This window comes from Amphibalanus amphitrite, unplaced genomic scaffold (genome assembly GCF_019059575.1).
Source record: "Amphibalanus amphitrite isolate SeventyFive unplaced genomic scaffold, NRLGWU_Aamphi_draft 000283F_arrow, whole genome shotgun sequence".
Lineage (NCBI taxonomy): Eukaryota > Metazoa > Arthropoda > Thecostraca > Balanomorpha > Balanidae > Amphibalanus > Amphibalanus amphitrite.
Window position 1 is genome coordinate 442,271 of NW_024881778.1, and position 25,235 is coordinate 467,505.

Below are 25,235 nucleotides of genomic sequence, written 5' to 3' on the forward strand. Positions count from 1 at the left end.
CAGTCTGGCCTGACACCGCTGCACGTGGCCTCGTTCATGGGCTGCATGAACATCGTCATCTACCTGTTGCAACACGACGCCAAGCCCAACCACGCCACGGTGCGGGGGGAGACGCCGCTGCACCTGGCGGCGCGGGCCAACCAGGCTGATATCATCCGCATCCTGCTCAGGAACCGGGCAGAGGTGGACGCCAGAGCCAGGGTAAGAGGGAGGGGAGGGAGAGAGGGTACAGCCTGCTCAGGAACCGGGCAGAGGTGGACGCCCGGGCCAGGGTGAGAGAGGGAGAGATAGGGGAGGGGTACAGCCTGCTCAGGAACCGGGCAGAGGTGGACGCCAGGGCCAGGGTGAGAGAAGGAGAGAGGAGGGAGGGGATAGTCTGCTCAGGAACCGAGCAGAGGTGGACGCCCGGGCCAGGGTACGAGAAGGAGAGAGGAGGGAGGGGATAGTCTGCTCAGGAACCGGGCAGAGGTGGACGCCCGGGCCAGGGTGAGAGGGGGAGAGAGTAGGGAGGGAAGGGAGGACATCCTGCTCAGGAACCGGGCAGAGGTGGACGCCAGAGCCAGGGTGAGAAGGGGCAGAGGGAGGGGGACTACTATCTTACCCCTGTTCCGATCATCTGTCCCCTAGGTCTCCCAATCTGACCCTTGTCTGACGCCGTCTGTTCCCTCCCCCTTCACAGGAGCAGCATACTTCTCTATCTGGGGCATTCCACGATAGATCGTACCACTTTTTTCCAATTTGACACCCTAATCTCTCGGATTTTGACGAGAATCGGTCTCAGGGGTAATCAGGGGCTCTGAATCCACCTGTAACAATTTCAGGCTTATCAGATAAGTATTTTTTGAGTTATGGTATATAACATTATTTGGATCTTGCTTTGCAGCGCTAAGTTTGGTGGGCTGTAACTCGAAGACGGATTATTCAAATGTCAAATATTATATAGCATTGAACTTGCAATGGAACAGAGATTAATATGTATTTTTGAAATTTTGAAAAATACGTTATTTTTGATATATGGCATTTCGAGTTTTCCTTCATTTGTATTTTTTGGACTTCGGGACCGAATTTTTTTGAATTTTTATTTCCTTTAAATAATGTTTGGCTCATTGTTAAGAAGTATGCAAAAAATTAGGAAGGTGTTCTTTCTATAAATGTATTTATTTTGCGTCGCGATAACGGTCTCGAATAGTGATTTCAGGAGGGGAGCTTACAAATGGCGTGGTAAAGCTGCCTAGTGACATCACGGGTTACTGATATTTCAATTGAGGTCCGAGTCATCTGAAAAAATAAAAAGAGGGTTCATCCAACCCTCTTTCCTATAAGCGCGGGAGTAAAAAAGGCTGTTTGGTTCTGTCATTGTTTTGGACACCAATGACCATAGCTGTCCGAGATGAAAGTTACAGGACGCATATATGCGTGTCCTCCAGAGGTCTCATAACTTGTATATCTGGGAATTTTTAAAGGTCACATAAGGTCAGGTCGGTCACGTGACATCACTGTTATAAGCCAATGGGGAAATATAAAAACTGTTATTTTGGCACCGAGAATGATCTAAAACTATCTCACGTACATGGTATCGTGTTTTCATGCACTCCTTGCAAAGTCCAATGCTTCACTTTTGCATTGCAAGCCTTGCGTGACGTCATTTATGACGTCACTAGGGTCGTACGAGTTTTTTGTCAATAACTCCCGATCAAATTGAGCTAGAGCGTCGGGAAAGCCACCAATAGACCCGGGAAGACCTTCCGAATCGAATGATATGCCATATGATATCCTTTGCCAGCTTCGTGACCTGAGGGCCTCTGACCTGACCTTGACCCGAGGTCAACTATTTAAGTTGACCTCATCCAAACAAAAAGCATATCATTCGACGCACCTGAGCTAGGCGAACACAATGATGCCAAAATCGCGGCTCTGCGACCATTTTTTGCGAAGTTATTTACTAAAAACCGAACCCGTAACTTCAGTCACTTGACCTGACCTCAGACGCTACCGGTTAACCTGAGACCTTAAAATCGGGTACCAATCGCTGCGACTTGTAACGGCACACACGCTCGTTTTTTCCGCGAGGCTCTAGCTCTATTAGAAGCCAAACGGCGTGCTGGGGTCTTATTAACCCCCTCGAAACCTATTTTGTTTGCGGGAAAATGAGAAACTTATAGAAAGAACACCTTTCTAATTTTTTGCATGTCGATTTACAATGACATGAAGTTTATTTTGAGAAAGTAAAAATGTGAAAATTTTTGGTCCCAAAAGTCATTAGAGGTAAATGAAAAAAGATTAAGAGTTTTGTTCAACAAATAAAATTTTTCTTTGGAATTTTTAAAAAGTAATATTTATCACTGATTCATCGCAAGCTTAGTGCTGTTCACCATTTGTTGGTTGCTTAACCCGTTCTTGAGTTATAGGCCATCAAACTCACCGTTATAAACCGAAGTTAAAAAAATGTAATGCAATATAACTCAAAAAGTTTTGATCTGGGAAGTCTGATATTTTGCCAGGCGTCTTTGGGGCCTATGTTTACCCCTAGAACCGATTTTCATTAAAATCTGAGAGATGAGGGTGATGGGCCTGGTACGATCTATCGTGGAATGCCCCATCTGGCCCCTGCCCCCCCCCCCCTACCTGACCAATATTCTCCTGATTGTGACCACTGTCCCCTCTCCCGTCCACAGGAGCAGCAGACGCCGCTGCATATCGCCGCCCGTCTGTCCCCTATCTGACCCCTGTCCCTGTGTCCTCAGGAGCAGCAGACGCCGCTGCACATCGCCGCCCGTCTGGGTAACGCCGACATTGTGATGCTACTGCTGCAGCACGGCGCCGCGGTCGACTCGACCACCAAGGACCTGTACACGGCACTGCACATAGCCGCCAAGGAGGGCCAGGACGAGGTCAGCCACGTGCTCGGACTGGCCGACCAGCTGTGTCTGTACATCAGTAACGGCTACCTGGCCGACAGAATGAGGCACAGGCTGGGCGAGCTGGTGGCAGCCGCTGGCACAGGGCAGGGGGACGCGGGGATGGTGGATGGGGAGGTTTAGTCGTACGGCGGGAGGGTGGTACTAGTTAAAAGACCATTGTGCCTTTCGTCCCCGTCCTGAAATACTATGAGTTTTGGGAAGTATCCTTTTCCCCAAAATATTTAACTTGTGTCGAAAACGGACGACCCTGGCAGGACTCGAACCTGCAATCTTCGGATCCGGAATCCGACGCCTTATCCATTAGGCCACAGGGCCTGCAGCGATAGTCGGTCTCGGGAGTGCTTCTGACACCAGCGTGGCCGCGCGTTGTGATCCATATCACGTCAGACTTGGGGGGGGGGGGGAGGTGATGTGGTGGGGAGGACTGTTGCGTGGATTCAGAAAGCTGGATTCGGGTCTGAGTACAGGCGTTCCCACTTTGGCGACCATTGTCATTCGGTAGGTGCAACTGATAGGAAAAACAATTGCCCGGAAGTCTAAACCGGCCTAGCATGAAATTGGTTTAGGGATGGTTTGTTTAATTGCTCTGACTTTCAAAGCGCATCTGCTACATGGCAATCGATTTTATCTTACATAAAATCCAGCAGCGAAACGAGTCAGGCTGGGCGAGGGAAACGGGCACTGCCCCCCCCCCCCTCCCCGTAAAGACCAACAGATATCACTCAAACGTAGCTAATGGATAATTGATCAACACTTACACATGCCACCATCATGCTTCCTGTCTCGCGTATGGCGAGTTCCCTGCGATTCTTTATGGCATGGCTATTTGATACGATTCACTGTAAATGGCAACTATTGGTTGTTGAGTCGATAACTATTCTCCAATGGACTTATCTCCGAGAGGACAATTATCGACAAAGTTCATTATTTCGGGCGGTGGACGCTTAGTAATGACTGCTCTCAAGACAAACCAGTGCCTTACGTCACGCAGTGCTCTATAACGTGCCAATCTATTTGCCCTGTGATATCACTTCGGAAATCCGATAAGCCGAATACTGCCGTCCTATTACCGGCTTGGCCATGATTGCAGCCCTCGGGCCATCTGAAGTGAAAGGCCCTCACGGCTCATTCTCTCTCTGTTTGTCGGCAAAGTCTAGTATGCTGCTCAAAAGGGGTTTGTACCAGATGAAATAGGCTCGGTGCGCCCTACTCTGTGCGATTACGCTGTCATATGGAACCTTAAATCGTCTCGACTGCCTGGTATTATAGGGAAACACCTTCCTCATAAATAATGTGTGGGGACCTCTCGCGTTATCATGCCCCGGGAGCAAACCATGGGGCTGAGGTATCCGTCTTCACGAATGTCGAGAGAACCCTGGGAAGGAGGAGGGCCTTAGCAAGGGCCTTACTCGAGGATCGATCCCACGCTCACCTGTCTGTGAGGGCGCGGGTGCCTGTGTGAGCACAGGCTGTGATAAACCTTATGACCAGTTGACCTGACGGGTGGTTAGCGACCATTGTATGGTAGATGGCTTGTGGTGGTACAGCCCACCGCTAAAGTAATGTAGGGTTTTACCAATCTCAACGGTTGGCTTTGACTGGCGATTGTTTAATGCGGAGTGATCGAAAAGAAGATGCCAATAGCTAAAGTTGCAGCTGCGAGGGTGATGATACATATAAGCTACATTAAAAGTTTCATTGTAGTCTGGTTAATCGTTCCTAAGCTTCAGAAGCAGAACATACCCATGACTGAAACCGCACATTACTTCTGCTGTGGACTGTACCTTTGACACTCCCGTGTTACCTAGCCCTGAATATCCTCTCTCCTTACCTACCTACCTCATGGGTAAAAGACGGGCTAAATAGACTATTTCCGGCTGGTCAATGATTCGGTGATCCCCCGTCATGTGTTACACCCTATCGTCTTTCCTCGTAAAGCGGCCGATCTGAGTCATTGTTACGGAGCGAGCGAAGCGAGCGTAGTCTTTCCTTAGATTAACGGAAATTTCTGAGTATGAGCGGCCGGCCGGCCGGCCGGCCGGCCGGCCGGCCGTGGTCACGCTTTTGCGAGGCTTATATCTCAGCAACCACTTGACCGATTTACACGCGGTAATTTTTGTAGGGTAGCTTCATTCCTTCTACCAAGTATTGGACTATTCCCGATGCATGTGGGTGACCCCTTATGCACGTGCCACGTGCAAAACGAAGAGGTGTCACTTTTGTAATTGTTGCAATATCTCGGTAACTACTTGGCCGATTGCGCTGAAAGTTGGCATGTAGGTAGGCACCCACTAGGCACTGCATATACATGTGCCAGAGTTGGGGTGCTGCTGCACGTGCGCACGTGCAGGGGTCGTTTCCAGATCTCGGGAACGGCTGGACCGATTGCGCTCAAATTTGGTACACGGTTAGGGACCGGTTAGTAGGGTGCCGTGCACAAGTCAGTTGGGACCCATTTTGCACGTGCGCACGTGCAGGGTGCCGCTTCCAGATCTCGAGAACGGCTGGGCCGATTGTGCCCAAATTTGGCACATCGCTAGAGACCAGTTAGTAGGGTGCCGTGCACAAGTCAGTTGGAGGTACCCCCTCGCAATTTCGCACGTGCAAGGCCCACCCTCTCGCTCGCTCCGTTAGTCGCCCCAAAAGGCGTTATACTGGTATTATGGGAATTTTTGATTACGGAGCGAGCGAAGCGAGCGTAGTCTTTCCTTAGATTAACGGAAATTTCTGAGTATGAGCGGCCGGCCGGCCGGCCGGCCGTGGTCACGCTTTTGCGAGGCTTATATCTCAGCAACCACTTGACCGATTTACATGCGGTAATTTTTGTAGGGTAGCTCCATTCCTTCTACCAAGTATTGCACTATTCCCGATGCATGTGGGTGACCCCTTATGCACGTGCCACGTGCAAAACGAAGAGGTGTCACTTTTGTAATTGTTGCAATATCTCGGTAACTACTGGGCCGATTGCGCTGAGAGTTGGCATGTAGGTAGGCACCCACTAGGCAATGCATATCCATGTGCCAGAGTTGGGGTGCTGCTGCACGTGCGCACGTGCAGGGGTCGTTTCCAGATCTCGAGAACGGCTGGACCGATTGCGCTCAAATTTGGTACACGGTTACGGAGCAGTTAGTAGGGTGCCGTGCACAAGTCAGTTGGGACCCATTTTGCACGTGCGCACGTGCAGGGTGCCGCTTCCAGATCTCGAGAACGGCTGGGCCGATTGTGCTCAAATTTGGCACATCGCTAGAGACCGGTTAGTAAGGTGCCGTGCACAAGTCAGTTGGAGGTACCCCCTCGCAATTTCGCACGTGCAAGGCCCACACTCTCGCTCGCTCCGTTAGTCGCCACAAAAGGCGTTATACTGGTTGGTATGTGTGCTGTAGGTATAGGTGTTGCCGCAGTGTTTGGTTTCCGATTTTGATTTGAGTTTTGCTGTTTGCCCGTCGTTTGATTATTTATTATTTCGGATGAGTGGATGTGGATTCTAGTCATTTTAGTCGTTTTGTTGATCCCCGAATCTAGTCAAGTGGCTGTTTTTGTCAATGCTTTGTTATGTTGTTAGTGAAAGTTTGGTTTCAAAGATAGGTTAGCCAAAACAAGCGTTTTTTAGATGTCCTTTGAAATTGCTGTCAGCCTCTTGGCCATGCGATCCTATCAAACTTGCCGTATTGAAACACTGATGACATTTATTTGCGGCACATTGCATTTATGTTTTACTGATTTATGTTGAAGTCATCACACGCCTCCCAGATATGATTTGCCCCCTCTGACGTTTAGTGTGTGTGGGCGCGTGTGTTCGGTGACATTCACTAGATGCCAACTGTCGTCTTCCACTGCAGTGTGTGACGAATGTACGGCCCTGTCCCAGTCAGTGCGTCGGAATGTTGTGTTCACAATACACCAGTGGGCCGCCACCTGTGCCTTTCTGCTGCCACCGCCTCCGCCGCCCGCCGAAACTGCCGCCGACACTGCCATTAATTACCTAACGCTTCGACTAAAAAAGACGCCGTCCGGCTTCGGCTATCATGGCATAGGCAACCCACTGGCTTCTTATTATTATATGCTTTCTCCATACTCAAAAACCAAAGTCATCAATGGAAGAAATCAATATATTTTTCACATCTAAAGCCAAGTTAGTAATGGTAGAAGATGGATTTTTACTAGTGCTAAGTGGGGGCCGTTTGAGCGGAATCTGCGGCGTCTCGGCGGGTCGCGGCAGTTGTGACGGCCAGCGGCGACGGCGGCAGAGGCGGCGCAGGGGGCGCCACGCCCTGGGCACTATTTTTAGCGCCGTGCGGCACTTCTGGCGCGCTGCCCGCCGGTGGCAGCGGCGCCCCCCCCCCCCTCAGGGCAGGTGGGAGCCCGTTCTGGGTCAACTGTTTACTGAGTGCCCGGGGCTGAGTCAGGAATTTGGGATCGTTTGTGCCGCTGGTAGAAAGTTTCCCCTGATGCTGCTGTGTCCGTGTGATAGGGGTGTCCCTGGACAGCTCATGTGTATGTGTGACTTCTATGTCGAGGTGTGTTTTTAATTTTACCTGCGACATGTGTCCCATGTCGGCTCCGCTAAGTGGCCCGCTTTTCTCGGCCTAATGGCGGGGACGCTGTTGGCCTTACGCCGAAGGGGCGAATGGGTGGTGGTTTGTGGGTGGGAGGGTAAAATGTTATGCTTGAGGGCGTGAGGGGGGAGGGAGGGAGGGAGGGGGCGGGACTTGGAACCTATGTGATAGAAGGAAAGTGAGGGAAGTAGTAACCCCGTCAAATTGTGTTGTCCGGTTTAAAAGCTCATCGTATCGACGGGCATCGTATTATGAGAATAAGCAACAATGTTTGTGATCTTATGGAAGTTTAGTAGAGGTGTATTGGCGTAAGGCGCCCTCCGTCGTTCTGTTCCGCACCGTTCATTTCCCGTTCGCTCCGTTCCGTCAGGTCGCCCAGGTGCTGATGGAGCACGGCGCCTCTCTCTCGGCGGTCACCAAGAAGGGCTTCACGCCGCTCCACCTGGCCGCCAAGTACGGAAACATGCGCGTCGCCAAAACGCTGCTGGCCAAGGACGCGCCCGTGGACGCACAGGGCAAGGTGAGGTCACCTCACAGAGGTCACAAACGGGGACAAAAGGCCAGGAGATCACCATAGTCAGATCGTCTAGCCTTGTGAGGACTGTCTGAGGTCAGGGGAGGTGCAGATCACCAGAGAGATTACTCGGGGTCGGTCTATCCGCAGTTACGTCGGTCAGTGTCGTCAGAGACAGGTGACCTGAGAAGTGAGAAGCTCACGAGGAGAAGGAGCGAACTGAGGAGTTCGTGGTCATGGGGGGTCACGTGCGTGCCTCGGTGGGAGGAAGTCGCCAGTCGTCGCCAGCTGAACGTGTTTCTTTTTCATTAAGTTACCCCTGTCCTCCCTCAGAACGGCGTGACTCCGCTGCACGTGGCGGCCCACTACGACCACCAGAATGTGGCGCTGCTGCTGCTTGAGAAGGGAGCCTCCGTCAAGGCCACCGCCAAAAACGGCTACACGCCACTGCACATCGCCGCCAAAAAGAACCAGGTATGACAAATAGGCAGTTTTAAATATACATTCGTCATATCTAAAACCGTATTTTTATGTTTCCGTTTTTGGCGGCGTGTTAACGATCGTGTTGTCAGTTCACATACTGACGCAATTAGTGGTGCTGCTCCGATTCCCTACGTTATGTCTACTGTTGCCGCATTATTGCCTCCGCAATCCGGTTACTCTTACTTCCCGCCTGGTTTGTGTCCCGTCAGATGGACATAGCCACCACTCTGCTCGAGTTGGTGGCTCTAGTGGTTTGTGTCCCGTCACCTGTATCCCTGCTGTCCGTGTTGCAATGCGTCAGCTCTAACCCCCTGTGTCGGGTTTGTGTCCCGTCAGATGGACATAGCCACCACTCTGCTCGAGTACGGCGCCGAGACCAACTGCGAGTCCAAGGCCGGGTTCACACCGCTCCACCTGGCCGCCCAGGAGGGTCACTCGGACATGAGCACCCTGCTCATCGAGCACATGGCAGACGTCAACCAGAAGGCCAAGGTGGGGACAGGGGTACTAAGGGAGGGAGGGAGGGAGGAAGGGAGGGACACTCGGATTTGAAACGCTGCCCTGAGTATCTCTGAGTAATTTAGCCTCTTGAAAGCTCCATATCGGTACCTCGTTATGATGATGAAGAGTCAAACACCTATCTAGCCATGTATCTGCAAGAAAAATAGTCATTACCAGAGTCAATTCAAGTTTTCTTTGGGTGCTGTTCTGCCCATCGGTAAACCATGTTATCCCTTTCTTGACAATCTTCTGCCCCTCTCTACAGAACGGTCTCACGCCGCTGCACCTGTGCGCCCAAGAGGACCGTGTACCACTACCGGTGGCCGCCCTCTAACCCCCTCCCCTCCCCTCAGAACGGCCTGACGCCGCTGCACCTGTGCGCCCAAGAGGACCGGGTGCCGGTGGCGACCCTCTAACCCCCTCCCCTCTCTACAGAACGGTCTCACGCCCCTGCACCTGTGCGCCCAAGAGGACCGGGTGCCGGTGGCGGCTATCCTTGTGAAGCACGGGGCAGAGGTGGGACCAGAGACGGCGGCCGGCTACACGCCGCTGCACGTGGCATCCCACTTCGGGCAGCTGAACATGGTCCGATTCCTGCTGCAGCACCAGGCCGAGGTGAGGGGCGCGGGGATGGATGAAGAGTTGGGGAGAGAGTGAGGGTGGATGAGGATGACTGGCTCTACATATTTGGTGGGCAATGGAGGCGTGAGACGAGGGACATTCGGGACGTTAGTGTTCTCATAGAAAGCCTGTATTGTCGAGGACCTTTGCAGGCCATGGTACGGATCATTAATATCATATTTGCATTTGAGAATTTTTATTTCAGACATGAGCTACTGGTCCACTAAGAGCACGGCCATCCAAAGCAGTGTTTTTGAACGATTTCATTTTGTTATGTTTTGTTGGGGTTAGCTTTTTCGGCATAAGGCAAAGTTATGGAATGATGAGATAGAGTGTAGACATTAGACTATGCGGGTCACCGACGGAGCACCGCAGCGGCATAGACCGTCTCGGTAGGACATAAATGTCCCGTTAGGACAGCCCACCCTGCCACTCAAACGGTCACCCCGTTTTTAGTGACACTGACCCCCCCCCCTCCCCCTTGTCAGGTGAACCCTGTAACTGCCGCCGGCTACACCCCGCTGCACCAGGCCGCCCAGCAGGGGCACACGCTGACACTGAACCCCTCCCCCTTGTCAGGTGAACCCGGTAACTGCTGCGGGCTACACGCCGCTGCACCAGGCCGGGGCACACTCACCCTCAGTCTGACACTGACCCCGTCCTCCCGTTCAGGTGAACCCTGTAACTGCCGCGGGTTACACGCCGCTGCACCAGGCCGCCCAGCAGGGGCACACGCTCATCATCAGCCTGCTGCTCGAACACAAGGCGCAGCCGAACGCTGTCACCAACGTGAGTAGCGCCGCACCGCGGACAGACGCTGAACTAACACCAGAGAGACGCTCCGCGGGCGGAGGTAGAAGTAGCTCCGGCCACCGAGCCACCGACGGAACAGCAGGAGCGTTTTAGTCCCGACGGCGACATCCGTTGAATGGTTAGGTGTTTGGAATAGTAGGAGCCTTAGTATGGAAACGAGGCCACTCTTCGTACCTCTTTTTCAACCAGTCTGATTTCTCTCTCGTTCTTTGCTCCTCGCCCTCATTCCTTCATCCTGGTTTTGTTTTCGTTGTTCTGAGCCGGTATCTTGGGATTTTCCTTATCGCTCTGCCCTGCCGTCTGCTGTCCGATCCCGGTCCCTTTCTCTGTCGTTGACACGTTGACACCTCCGCGGTGTCAGGTGTCGGCCTCTCTCTCTCTCTCTCTCTCTCTCTCTCTCTCTCTCTCTCTCTCTCTCTCTCTCTCTCTCTCTCTCTCTCTCTCTCTCTCTCTCCCTCCCGTTGACACCTCTGTCTGGCCGCGTTGTGGGTGGCGGCGGCGCTGGACAGAGGACACCGATACCGAGCACAGGCCCGGGTTAGGTTACCGACGGAATGCCGACACCAGTCTGATCCTCCCCCACTGGGGTGAGGGGAGAGGACGGTTGGTTACTGACCGATAGAAGCGCTCGATGGTGCGATATTGCGCGGTTTAGCTGATTCTGACTGCCAGTTTTGTGGCCCATGAAGGAAGAGCAAAAAGAGCTCGAGGAGAGTAAATACAACAGTTAAGATTCTCTTATTCCAACACAACCTTTTATCTCTTAGCTATTGGCAAGCTCCCGACAGACATTTTTTGTCATAAGCAGAGGATGTATTCAGTAGACAGGCCCATAAGCACCGCCCTGTCCCTGTCACTGCGTGGCTTTGCCGCCGCCTCGGGCTATCACCGCGGCAAGGGCTTGACAGTGCGCCGGCCGACCTAGCCGCTGAGGAGAGCTCCTCTCGTGGTAAAGGTCACGCCATATATGGCCCCGATGACCTTTGGCGTCCCCCTCCCTCCCAGTAGATCCCTCCTGGTGTGACCGCGGGCTGATCAGACGCTGACCTTTAGGGAAGGCGTAGCCAGAGGCGGGGCGGCGGAGCGGAGCGTATGGCTGCGAGCGTTGGAGGGCTGCCTGAGCGCTGAACACTTATAAGCAGTGATGGGCGGGGAGTGGGATGATAGGGTGATCAGATAAAAGTGGCGTGGAATATGTAGAGTAAATTGGAAGAAAAAAATATGAAGCTTTGTAGGTGAATCATCAGGTGCGCGTACTACGCAGGTATGATTTATAACAAAGCCTGCACTAGAAGTTGAACGAGAGCCTCAAGTTTCCACAAAAACGATCTTGGTGTTCAATCTCGTTAACTTGGTCGTGTGACTGTTTATGTTATTGCGCCCCCACAGACTAACCTCTCTGTGTAACTCACTATGACTCTCTGCTACAGACTGACCAGACTCTGACTCCCCCTCCCCTACAGACTGGTCAGACCCTGACTCCCCTCCCCTACAGACTGGCCAGACTCTGACTCCCCCCCCCCACACACACACACACAGACCGGCCAGACGGCGCTGTCGATCGCCCAGCGTCTGGGATACATCTCCGTGGTCGAGTCGCTGAAGGTAGTGACGGAGACGGTCATCACCACCACCACCACGACGGTCACGGAGGAGAAGTACAAGGTGGTCTCGCCCGAGACCATGCAGGAGACCTTCCTCAGCGACAGCGAGGATGAAGGAGGTGGGTCGGGGGAGAACGGAGGAGAGGAAGGGGAAGGGAAGGGGCGGGAACTATCGGCCACGGTGTAAAGCGCGTTGAAAGGCGTTTTGTGAGACTGAAAGAGAAAGTAAACCGGGAAATGAGCACAAACGTTTACGGAGGGAAGGATGGAGGAGCGAAAGCAGAAATAAGTAAAAAGTGAACTGTGAGAATTTGAGAGAATTTGAGAGTATGTGTGTCTGAGGAGAGGGTGTGTGGGAAAGCTGAGACTCATAAATCGCAATGCTCTAATTACCGTGTAGATAACTGGGAGAGTGCCAGTTTTGGCCCGTCATAAATGCATGTAATAGGGTTTTACCAGGTCCCCCATGGACAAAGGCTGTTTAATGACGGGAGGTGACGGTCTCAGTAGTGGAGTTCTGATTTCTCTTGGCATTCTGTGTGCCCTTAATGATGCATTCTCCACTTCTTTCATCAATCAAAGAAAAGCGGCAACTATCGAAAGCTGTCCCTTTGGAATCATATTGTCCATTTAATCTCCATGGAACCCACCGAGCGCCTGTTGATAAACCAATATGTATCGACAAATTGCCCGCGTCTTGCGCTCCCAAAATAGGCCAATCAGCGTTGTCTGGTCATTGATTTCCCGTCTCGGTCGAGGCCTGGCTCCTCAGCCGCCCAATATCAGGGGGGGGGGGGCCTCTCAGCCGCCCAATATAGGGGGGGGGGCTCTGAGCTGCCCAATATCGGACCACTCTCATTGGTGATCATTGATCTGGAAACAGGCGCCGCTCGACCGGGCTGCAGACCTCTTATTACGGACGGTGACGTCAACAGGGGGCCAGGGACCGAAGGGGAGGGATGCAAAGATGGGATGGAGGGATTAACAGTGGTGCCTTACGTTACGACATCCTGACAGCCCTAGTACTCTTCATTGTAAATTTTGGTATAATCTTGGTTCATTTATTTATCTATTTATCGACTAAGCTTTGTGTTCTTCTTGTTGAATGTTGGCGCCCCATACAGAGCTATCGATTCTTTGTTTCGTAGTTTGTGCGCCCTGCAGTACCTTACATATCGTATCTACCGTATAACTGCCTTGCATCCCTCAGTTCTGTGCTCAGACTGTTCAGTTGCTGTCTTTAGTAGTCATCTCACCCCCGTTATGTTGTCGCCGGACCCCCTCCCCCGCTCGCCCGGCCGTGTCTGACGGTGCGGGTACGACCAGGGGACGATTTTCTCGACTCCGCCGTGTACGGGCGTCCGTCCAATGCCCAGCACGTGTATCTGCCCTATTACGAGGGTCAGATGGAGCTCAGTCGTAAGTGGACCCGGCGTGCGCTAACCCCCTGCTCCGAGCACCCCTCCCCCTCCCCCTGCCGAGAGAGGGGGCGGCATGGCGACTGCAGACCCGCGAATGACTGCTGCATGAATCCGAAAAAACTGACTATCGGTAATCGTGAACGAAATTGAAAGCCGGGTGGTTAATGAGAATGGTATGATGCATTTGGCTGATTGGCATTGATGGAAAAGCTGTACTGATGGATATTGCATAGCGATTAACAGCTCACAGTCATGATCAGACAAATAACAAGGAAGAAAGATCCGGATGAGATGCCTGAGGATGACATTGGGGATGTTCGATCTACACCATGGCTCGGCCTGCGACTGCCCTGGAGGGACTTGTCGGGCTTGCCGTCCGGTGCAGACCGAATTGTGGTGTGTCACCACTGTGATGTGCAGTGTGCTGTGCTGTGCTGTGCTGTGTGCAGTGAGTGTGCGGCGCGTCCCTTTGATGCGCTGCAGTGTGTGTGTGTGTGTGCTGTGTGCAGTGTGTGCGGACCATGCGTCCCTCTGATGCGCTGCAGTGTGTATGGACGTGTCGGCGCATCATGGCTCGCTGCTCGGTCGGCGTCAACTGCCTTGATGTTGTATACTAACGCTCCACGCTAACCGGGGAGATGCATTCTTGGACTGAGAATAGCGGGCGCGAGTGTGCACTGGGCATGCACGGACACTAACCTGGGGCTGATCGGGAGGGGGGGGGGGTAAATAAGCCGCTGTGGCAGCTAACTGGTCGGCGGGGGCTGCTGCCTGAGCGGTGGGCACGGACGGGGAGGGTGGGTTAAATGGACTGGGGGGACGCCTGTTCTCTGATTGACGATGCATACGGTTTACTCTCAAGGGAAGTCGACAGCATATTTGGCATTTCCTCTCAAGGATCGTGATATATTTACCTATGGTCAGTTATGAATTGCTGGAGTGTCTTTTTTAGCGATATGCAAGCCAATCACTGCCCAAGCTCTTGTAGTATAATGTGTCGCTTCTTCAGAGTCGGTACTTAAGCGGAGCCCCATACTGTGAGCTGCTCCCCCCTGTTGTTGGCTCCTGGTATAGTGGCCCCCGGCGCTGTCCCTTTGAGTCTAGCAGTCGGCACCGCTCGACGGCCCGACGTGGTCGATAAATCGATGTCTGGCCGCCCTGCAGCCCGACTCGGCCGGAATTTCATTAATATTTGCCCTTATGGATGGCCATTGGGTCCCGGGGGCGCCCGCTATGAGCAGTAAACAGTCGCAGAGCGTGTTTTTGAACATACATTTTAGGAGTCGAGGGTAGGGGATCACGTGGAGGTGGGGTGGGTGTGGCAACGAATGCATTTCGTCAGGGTTTACCTATTTGTGACGATATTTTGGGCATCTTGAAATTCAAATTGAAATTATCGGAATTCGCTTTCACATATTGTGAATTCCTCACCAGCCATGATGTGCTATTTTATTTTGACATTTTAGAAATGGAGGCTGTTATCAGGAGTGCAGTTTTATGATTCACAAATTATAATCAGTATCATCAAGATACTTCTTAGGTGTTGTTTTTATCCGCTGGGACTGAGAGCGTGAGATGATGTTTTTCGTACTCCAGCGTAGATGGGTAGCCATACGGCTTCCACGGTTGACAGTGATGGCATCAGTCATCTTTTGCATCTTTTGTCATCTTGCCATCACTGTCAACCGTGGAAGCCGTATGGCTACCCATCTACGCTGGAGTAGGTACGAAAAACATCATCTCACGATATCATCAAGATGCAATGCTTTCCACGGGAACAAAGCGGTTCGCTGTTGTGTGCAGCCTTCTCATTGGAGCTGCTCGCCCCATCGATTAGTTGCAACATGCAACATCCATCTCCGGTTAACTATTCATTTACTAGGCAGGGCCATAACTCAGACAGCTTCACAAAGGGAGCCGCCCTGTTCCCATGTCGGCACATACCGGTGTCCATAGGGGTCAGTTTACAGTACAGCCGGGCGGCCGGTGACCCTTCCTGACACGGTGGGTGGTCGCCGCGGGGTCCGCGGGCAGGCAGTTCGTATAGCTGGGGGTGGGGTAAGGCGGCTGGTATAGGCTGGTTTGTTCGCCGGTCGATACGTCAGGCCGGGAGGGACGGAAGTTGTGCCTTACAGGTGGTACAGATCTATCGCAGGCTGTGGGTCGGCGCAGAGGTGAAGGTGATCTTGTTTCTTTTCTTGGTCTAGCTTAAGTAGATTACGTTACAAGGGAACTACGCTAATCTAAATTCGGCGCCTGGAGTAGTGGGGTTTTAATCTAGGATCGGCTTCCAGTTCTGCCGGCTCTGTCTGATGCTATATTCGTCTGGTTTCGGTTATAGTTGTACCCGCGGCTGCAATCAAAGTGTTCATCGAATCATAGAGAACAAATTGAGATGCCAGAGAAGCCATCCGGCTTATTTCCATTTATTTTAGCTGGCATTTCTCGCTCCCAGTCCGTATGTCTCCTGGAAGTTCATTGGTTGCCTCTCCACACGCACCACACTCCATGGCCCGAGTACCGCTGAACCGGCTGAAGGATCTGGTTTGGAGACTAGGCCCTCTTAAGATGAATAATTTCCGCCACTCCACCGCCCAGAGATATCGCGAGGGGCCCGTCCGTCTCTGTTAGGTACCGGACCGTCCGGGGACCCTGCCGGACTGCCCGTCTCGGCGTTGCCGCACGCTGAGCTGGTGTTTTATTCAGGACTGGATCAGCGGCGGGGCGTACGCCCCGGCAACGTCGAAACTGCGTGAGGACGACGATCTCTACTGATTTCCGTTTTCGGATACGGAGGCGCTCCGAGGCGTGGTCTGCCGATGGCAGACGCTGGAAGACGTCCAATCTACTGATGGGTACGGTGATCCTCGTGTGTAGGAGGAGCGGTAAACACGTAAACTGCGCCCGGGTGTCATATCCGAGGCGACGCACCCGGTCTGTTTTGATGGAACTCGGCGGTTAGGGTGGCGGTATTGATCTGATAGCTGCTCCCCCGTCGGCAGTCGCTCCTTCTGCGATTTAACATTCATCCACCCGCCCCTCCGGCGTGGCGGTGCGGCCACCGGCGCCGCCGCCAGCTCGGCCTTACAGCTCCTCCGGCTCCAAAACAGCAGGGCGAACACTTCACCGCCGTCGCCGCCGCTGCTTCCCGTTACGCTGAACGCCGCCATCGTCTCCAGCTGTCCGCCCTAGGATAGGATCTCATTTGTCCGCCGGCACCGGCGCCATCGGCGTCCACCCGCAGCCCGCAGCTCACAGGAGAGCCGGGAGGCTCTGGACGCCATCGATCCGGCGGGCAGAGCTGCGCCAGCTTCTCCCGAGATGTGGGGGGGGGGCTGTAAACCGGGAGTGGAGCAGTTAGGAGTGCCGCGAGACGGGCCCGCGAACCGGAATTAGGGTAGGTAATGGTTAGCGGCCAGAGATAGTGTTGGGAATTTCCGCTGAAGAGTCACATAATGTAGGACAAGGAAGACATCTACAGAAATAAGGAAGAAAGGTATGGTGCGTAATATTTTACAAAGTAACTGCTACTGTTACTTGGGGAGAATTATTTGAAGACCCACGCGTCCGTACAATTACCGTGGGCCGGGGTGAAATACAGGCCTTGTCTCTGCTGAACGACGGATGGTGCGAGCCCTGGGGTCTAAGGGGCCGAGTGGCGGCAGCGTGCGGGCAGCGGCGGAGACGGGGAGGGACGAGAGTGGATCCGTTCAGCGCGTCCCCTCCCTGAGTGCTGCGGTGACGGATGGCGCTTCTGATCAATGACGGCTGACGTGGAGACAGACCATTGACAACTGTGACAATCTAAGAACAGCCAAGACCACGACCAGGATAAGTGATCTAACTCCGTCGGCTCAGTGCGTTTGTGGCACCGTCAGCATGGCAAGCTTTAAACTCGGATCCTCACCAAGGGTGTTGGATTATTTCTGGCGGAATACGAGTCCTCCGCGGGGCAGAACTCACGTCCAGGCGATAAACCGCGGGTTCATCCATCAAACGTCAGCGGGATGTCGCAGATGGCAAAAGTTGGCGACCTTTTCGCTGAAACATCACCAAAGTTGGACGTCAATACGGTCCAAGTTCTTGGAGTCATTTCGATCGGCGTGTAAACACAGTTATGGTCTGCGCTAATCAAACTTCAGGACCGCGTCAGTCAGTGAGCTCTGAAAGATCTGCAAACTCCTCCACTCTCTCCTTCGATCGTCGTCCCAGCCTCTCTACGTCGGGCAGCAACAGAATGCGTCTCTTGTCTTCGAGGCATCCCTCGAGACACACGACTTCCGCGGCCCGTAACACGCGCTCATCTGCCGCCGCGCTAAACGACTACCCAGTGACACTGGGCCACTCCGCCCCTGGGAAATCATCCCTGAGACGCGCCGCGGTCCCTGTCGACCTCTGATGGCCCGCTGTCGACCTCTGATGGCCCGCTGTCGACCTCTGATGGCCCGCTGTCCACCTCTGATGGCCCGCTGTCGACCTCTGATGGCCCGCTGTCGACCTCTGATGGCCGGCTGTCCACCTCTGATGGCCCGCTGTCGACCTCTGATGGCCCGCTGTCGACCTCTGATGGCCCGCTGACTCCCAGCTGAGGTGGTCTGACCTCGGCGGTGGAGTAGGATAAAGGGAATATCGGCAGTCGCCAGAGGGGACTCCGTTGAGAGAGGCAGCAGAGGCGGATCCAGCTCAGAGTTTGTTTTTTTTGGGGGGGGGGGGGGCAAACCATAACAATTTATCGATTCTTTCCATGCCTCGTCCATAGGCGTAATGTTAAAATTATGCCGTTTGGGAGGGGCAAATACCCATTTTGCCCCCCCCCCCCTGGATCCGCCACTGAGAGGCAGCGTAACTGTATGGTGGAGTGCTCATTCAGGAGTTAACTGGTCATGATGGCAAAGGGAAGGCTAGAAGGGAGAGAAATGTTTAAGCGAAGAAGAGTGGAGTTGAAGTTTTGACGTCGGACTTCGAAGCTGGAACTATCGCATGTCGTCCGCCTTGTCTTTTTAGTGCTTATCGGCAGGCGCTCGACTTAATTTGTCATTCAGTAATCAGTAGTTCAAGTTTTGTGTGCAGTATTTGTCTCATCCGCCTATTCCTAAACCCGTTCCATTCTCCCATTCTCCTGCCTCTTCTCCCCTTCTCTCCTGCGTTCCCTCCCTCTCCCCCTCACTCACAGCCACTCGTAACAGAGCAATCCCGAACAATGACCGGTCCTCGGTCGCCGCCCCTCTCCCGTTCTCCCTCCCTGCTCCGCGCCGTCGCTGCTGTCGCTACATCTTCATCTGCCGTCATAGCCAATACGACATGATCAATCGCCGCTGTCGGCGACTTCCGCCCCTCCCCGGTCTCCTCTCTCCCTCTCCCCAGTCTCGGATGTATCAATAGTCGGCGCACGTGGCCGCCTCTGCCGCGTCCCGTGGCTGCGTTACCGTGTTATCCGCCGGTAATTCGGCACGGGCCGACGCTTTGTGGCGCTGATCGATGCTGCAGTCCCGGCGGGTCGTCCTCTCCCGCCGGTACGTCCTCTCTCGGCTGTCGGTCGGTGGTCTTCCTCTCCCGTTGGGCCAGCGCGGCGGTCGGTCAGTCGTATGACCAATGACCGCGTCTGATCTGGTTTATTGATGCTGCTTTACGCGTTTTGCGCAGAGGGCGCCTTAGTAATGATGTGAAGTGTAGGATAAAGATGAAACATCGGTGAAAATGCATCACATTTGACCGATATCTCCGACTATATCGTCCAGCTAATGGCCGTTGTTACTGGGTTTTACTGGTACGATTATCAAGCCTTGCATTGCTGCGGGCTCTGCAGCGAGCCGGTATGCTGGGCTGAAAGATCTTGTATGTGGGAGGTGTCGCCTTAGCGGCAGTCGTGTTGTTCACTTCGGCCTCCCACACAAGCCACAGTGATGACCCGGGCGCGGTTTGAGTCGATACGGTCACGGAATGACGGCAGAGAGGTGCGGCGCTCCACTCCCTGGGGCCTGGCGTTAGCGCCGCCCCCACCACCCCCACACTGACGGCCACGGCCGCTCGTGGCAGCCTCTCCTTCCTCCGCGCCTCACCCACTTAGGTCTGCGGGCGCGGCTCCGCTGGCTTCGTCTCTGACGTGGGTTAGTACTTTTGTCAGACGGTTTGGGTCGTGTCCGATATTTTGGGTGGTCCTCGGGCCCGCGATGCCTCCCTATTGTCCTCATGGGTTTAAGGGGCCCTTCGGCCAAAATTTGAGGGCCGATCCTCCTTATTTCTCCGACTCCCCTCCGCCAGCGACCCTCGGCTCCCAGCCTCAGAGACGGGGACGGTCTCATCTCCCCCGTCCCGAGAGAGCCGCTCTACCGTGGGGTGTGACGGCGGTGCGTTAGTGTCTCTCGGAGAGTGGTGCTGACGGCACAATGCCTGGGGGATCGTCACCAGCATTGTCACCACCGCGCCGGTGGCTGACCAGGAGCTGCGCCAACACCAGCAGTTTGTGACGCTGCGCTGGTTGGTGCTGGTTACTGGTTCTGGTCGTGATTGCAGCGATGTCAGCATATCGCCAACCCCTTCCTCTCTCCTGTGACAATCCCCTGTCGGTGTTGCCGCTGACTAACCCCGTCTTCCGCTTCATTTGCGTCCTGACATCCGATGTGGCGCGTCAGCTATGCGTTATCGCTGCAGGAGAAAGGGGGACGCTCGCCCGATCTGGGGTGGGGTCCCGCACTCCAGCGCTCGGTATTGGCTGCGTGGGACCGTGCTGCAACTGCAGGCTCGCCCGTCAGTCGGGCGGCGGAGACGTCCCGATTCCCCACCTCCGCCGTCCCCGCCGTCGGCCGGCGCGGCAATCTCCGGACGACGGGCCGTAATCGGACCGTCTGACGACGGCAGACCGTCGCCGTCGACGCGAGGAGATCGTCGTTTGTCGGCTCCGGCCGGCGGCGAGCTGAGATTTACCGATCGACAGCGGTGTGACGTCATAGGGGAGAGGGGGGGTTCTGCGACTCGGGGAGAGTGGAGGAGCTCGGAGTTCGGCTTTGTTATGCCTACCGTCATAAACACTCCACATACGGACCAATTCCTCTAGTCAACTTGGAGTACGATGTTGACTGTGAAGTTTCCTGGTAGAACTATTTCCTAGGCGTAGTTTGTGTTTTAGCCGTCGTTCTAGCCCCCACCCTCCGTGGTCATTGCTCCCTGGAACTCCAGACTAGGTGTGCCGGTGCAGGTCATGGTTCTCCGTAGTTCCACCACTGAGGCAGGACGTCCGTGAGGGGCGGAGGGGACTGGTCGGTCACGGCTCGCGCACAGTTCATTGCTCGTTCGTCTGCCTTTTATTGTCCGCCGTCTACCGTCTGCCTTTTGTCGCTACAGCGTCTGCCGTCTATGGTCCGCTCCTCTACCTTCCACTGGCAGCCGTCTACTGTCTACTGTCTACCGCCTGTCCGCCACAGCCCGAGAGGCGTGTCCGTTCGGACGGCACCAGACCGCCCCTGCCAGCTGGGGCGGCCAAACTCGGCATGCGAGCAGCATTGATCGCGGCGGCAACAGACTGCCGGCGCGCCCGCCGCCGCCGCCCGCCGCTCGGCAGTTCGAGGGCTGCCCGCCGCTCGGCGAGCGGTTCAGGCTGATCGGGCTGTGGAAGCTAGTGAGATTGTGATATTCAAAGCGACACTGGACACACTGTCAGGGCTTCGAACTCAGCTTCTGTCTCTCTACCGCCCACCGCTCGCCGCCGTCCGCCGTCCACCGCCCGCCGCCTGCCGTCCACCGCTACTGACTGGCCGGATTACTCCTGAATTCGGCGGCGGATTATTTCTGACCTCATCGCCCGCCCGCTGAGTGGGCGGTTTGCTGACCCGGTGACTCTGACTCCGTGACTCGGGCCACCGCGCCGGTCCGGCCGGCGCCGCGAGATCAGTTGCCGGGCCATCGGCCGCCGGCGCGCCAGGATCGATCGACGCCCTCCGCCGCCAGCGACCGACTCGGCTAGACGGAGGTGTTCGACCCGCGCCACGCCGGGCGTAGCGGCGTGCTCGGTGGACGTAGCGGCGGTAGCGGTGGGCGGAGAGGTATACATTCCGACAGTGCTCTGTGACTCGCTCCGACGGTCGTATCAAAGTGACGGAGACGAAAGAAGCCGCGATAACAGTCTGCGTATCCTCTCGAGAAGTGAATCTCAGTGAAGCAGTTTGCTGTGCTTTGAATTGAACGCTATTAGAGAGGACGCCACCAAGTTGGTATAAGAGGTGATGTCCAGTGATCGTCTAGTTGAACAACCTCCTCAGCCGATGAGCGGGTGACCAGCGGACGTCGTGACCACCTGTCCCGCCGCTCGTGAAAGGCCCAGCTCCCGTAATTGGGAGTGTCACGGACCTCAACTGCCGTGGTTAGCGTGCACTAATCTATGCACTCTGTCGTTGCCTCCGCTACTCCACTGTGATACTCCAACAGCCCGGAACGGACGGCGATTCAGTTGTGATCCGGTCGTGATCCGTCTGTGAATCGGCCGTGATCCGGTCGTGATTGGTTCGTGAATCGGTCGCGATTGGCCGCGTCGGCGGGAGGTCCGTCTCGTCCCCGTCCGGGCGTCTGCCGTGGTCCGTGGGACGTGACAGTGGCACCGGTAACCGGCTGGGTGCTACTGTGATCCATTCGGAGCGAGAGAGGGAGATGTGAGAGTGGTGAGCGCGCCGGTGAGCTGACGTGAGGGATTTGGTGAGGTCTGGTGAGCCGTGGTGAGCTGGAGTGGTGAGCTAACGCAGTGAACTCGTCTGTCAGCTCTGGTGAGCTCTCCGTTGAGCCGTGGTGGTGAGCTCTAACAGTGAGCTGTGGTAAGCTCAGGTGATGAGCCTGCTGCTGTGATTTGAGGTATCCGAGCAGTGAGTGCCCGCCACAATGCGCCGGTTTTGGCGGCGGGTGCGGCGCAGCGGCGCGTTCTGCGACCACCCGGAGGAGGCTGAGCGGAAGGAGCACCAGCATCAACAGCAGGAGAACCAGCAGGAGCAGCACGAGCGGGAGCTGCGGGAGCCCGCAGGTAACGCCAGCGCTCTGGTTGGGTTGGGGTGGAAGGTCGCACGTGGTTTGGGGTGCCGCCTCCCGCTTGTGGCCGAGTGCTCCTTATCCACGGGGTGTCCAGTGTTAGGTCGACATTTCCCAGGATGATGTGGGTGCAGCCCAGTTTCTTTATAGCGGTTCCAGCGCAACGAATTGACCGATTTTTTTTTAACTTATAGTCGGCCGCAATTTTATTGAGGCCGTTAACATTTCTTAAAGTAATATTACTGCCAATGTCAGCTGCTCAAGTTTCTCGAGTGCTCTGGGAAATAGGATCCGATTTCATTTTTATTTCCATTCAAACTCGCTGTTCGGGCGGTCAGGGTTATCCCGACGTTGAGAGGCTTCATATCCCCTACTCAGGGTCACTAGGACAGTGGGATGACTCAGCTGCACTTCTGGGGCTGCCTTTTGATCCTGGCTTACTGCTCGGAACCGTCGACCCATTTTATCCGTGTCCTGGCCACGCCCATTCTGTAGCTTCATTGCTTTCATGCTGAAGGCATACTCTACCGATGACCTTTTGAATGTTTCATCCGCGAATGGCGTTTGTGTTCCACTGGTCAGTTTGACATTTCATGACTCACCGCTGCTATACGTGCAACCAAGTTGCCATCCGCACACTTTCAGGCTTGTGCGTGACCCACCTCCCCTCCCGTCACCCCTAATGAAGCCGTTTCCCGTCTGTCCCGCCGTCTCCCCTGACCGCGGCGGCCGCGGTCAGCGGCGTGCTGCCCCGTGTACCGGTGTCTGTATAAACACATACCGCGGCCGGTCAGCGGCGGGCAGCAGCACTGCGCGGCCAGCCCGGCCCGGTCAGGAGGGCGCGCGGTGACGGCGCCGGACGAGCCAGTGACACCGGCCCCCGGCGGCTCCGTACTGACAGCGCAGGGTCGCCTCAGAGTGCCAGAGGTGGCCGCGGCGGGGACGGACGGCTGTGAGCTGTGGACGGGTCGGTGTGCTGAGGGACTGTGAGAAGTGGCGGTCAGAGGCTGAGAGGTGGAGCGCCGGTGTGGAGTCGTGATTTAGGTCGTGGTGGCAGAGTCGTGATCACATAGTCGTGAGAGGGAGATTCGTGAGTGAAGCTTCGGCCGGTGATTGCGATCGAGGGCCGGTGTTCGGTGACTGGTGAGCTGCAGTGATCGGTGACCGTTACTCAGTCACTCGGTGACGTGTGACCGGTGACAGGCGTTCACCGAGCGGTGACATATTACACCGCCCTCCCCTTCAGCCACATACCTCTCCACACCTCTCCGCGCGCCATTGGCAGCTCGTGTTACCCTGATCGGGTCACCGCGCGGTCTCAGCTGACCACCGAGTGAGTCACGTGACACAGTTCGTGAGCCGTGACCCGTGACACGTGATCAGTGGCGCTGACCTCTCGTGAAGTCAGTGTGTCAGAGGCTGTGGCCGTGACTGCAGGACAGACCGACGGAAAAGGATGGATCACGGTACGTGTCAGCTCGTGAGGAGCTCTCGTTTGACCAGTGAGCCCGTAAAGGCGCGTACCGCGGTATCTCAGTATATCGCTCCCAGGACAGCTTATTTCCACTATCATTGTCATGCAGCCGTTGCTAGGTCGCGATATGATCCAGCCTCCTTGCCAGGCAGCTGTGCCATCATGCATTGAGGAATGAGGAACGTCCAGCTCTGGTGTGGTGGTCTCATCGTTTGTCCTGTTTATTTATGCAACGTTAGCTGTTTCCAGAAGGAAGTAAAGTTACTGAAACAAATGAGATCTCTGATTACAGTTATGCTGCTTATTGATGTCAGGAAGTTTCAACTCTCGGCTTTTTGCTTATCTGCCATATTCATGATGCCATTATTTCTCTTCTTTTCTGGGATATCGTTTCCGGGGAAGCAGAGCTCGCTATTACCCACATCCGGTGGTGTCCTGAGCCGTTACGCCCAGTCCTGCGAGTACAATGGGCCCCGGCCGGTCCCCTCTGTAGGTCCCTGTGCCTCTCAGCTCCCCTTGGAAGGCCCCCGCCCCCGGCCGCCGGCCGTCGCTGTCCTCCGCTGAGACAGCCGCCCTGGCATACTATCATTAGCCGCACAGCAACCACCGGTCTGCGGCGGCGGCGGCGCACGCGAGCGCCACTAATTGTCTACAACTGACGGCGCAATTCCGGGCCGGTCGTGATTGGGGAGGGGGAAGGCAGGGGTGGAGGAAGGAGTTTTTGGGAAAAGGGGAAGGAGCTTAATCACAGCTCCAATCACAGCATATTAACTGAATTCTAGGGGATTGTGCCCCCCTCATTATCTCAACAGACCCACGGGTGTGCGTGGCCAGACTCATTGGATCTGTTCCAGTCGCACTTCCTAACACCTCATAACTCCACCAAGAGCAAGATAGAGGAGGTTGGAGCAGGGCCTTCCTTGGCTTTGTAGGGGCTAGAGCTGCCACTGGAACAGGGAAGCAATCTTGGAGGAGGTTAGAGGTGTTTGGAAGTGCGACTGGAACAGACCCATTGGCAGCTCGTTGGATTTCTTTAATGAAGCGATGTTACCCGGACTCTACACCGGCGGGGATAGGTATAGCCCTGATATGGGCCTGTCGGGTATGCAGGGGGCGTGGCGCCGCCCCGGGTCGGCTCTGACCGTTCAGCGGCCCAGAGTTACGGTCGGCGGTGGACAGATTTAGGGGACGTTTACGGACAGCCCCACGGGGTCATGGTATGGTGCCGGCCAGTACAGCGGTGGCCGGTGTCGACCTCAGAGGCCAGACTGATCAGTGATCAGACTCTGCCGCTGGACAGGGTCAGGGGTCATTGGGT

At 55.1% G+C, this 25,235-nt stretch overlaps 1 protein-coding gene and 1 non-coding gene across 2 annotated transcripts in view; one reads left to right on the forward strand and one right to left on the reverse strand.

The window, feature by feature from the left end:
* The window catches only part of LOC122387345 (ankyrin-2-like), a 337,978-nt gene that overhangs the window by 60,476 nt on the left and 252,267 nt on the right, over window positions 1-25,235 (forward strand). The window contains exons 10-18 of the mRNA XM_043377461.1: window positions 4-201; window positions 2,745-2,891; window positions 7,848-7,997; window positions 8,325-8,465; window positions 8,811-8,966; window positions 9,411-9,590; window positions 10,269-10,385; window positions 11,949-12,132; window positions 13,340-13,432. Of these exons, the coding sequence (XP_043233396.1) occupies window positions 4-201; window positions 2,745-2,891; window positions 7,848-7,997; window positions 8,325-8,465; window positions 8,811-8,966; window positions 9,411-9,590; window positions 10,269-10,385; window positions 11,949-12,132; window positions 13,340-13,432 (1,366 nt within the window). The remainder of the gene's footprint in view (window positions 1-3; window positions 202-2,744; window positions 2,892-7,847; window positions 7,998-8,324; window positions 8,466-8,810; window positions 8,967-9,410; window positions 9,591-10,268; window positions 10,386-11,948; window positions 12,133-13,339; window positions 13,433-25,235) is intronic.
* Window positions 3,164-3,236, reverse strand: Trnar-ccg. The gene has a single exon. It is a non-coding gene; the product is annotated as a tRNA-Arg (tRNA).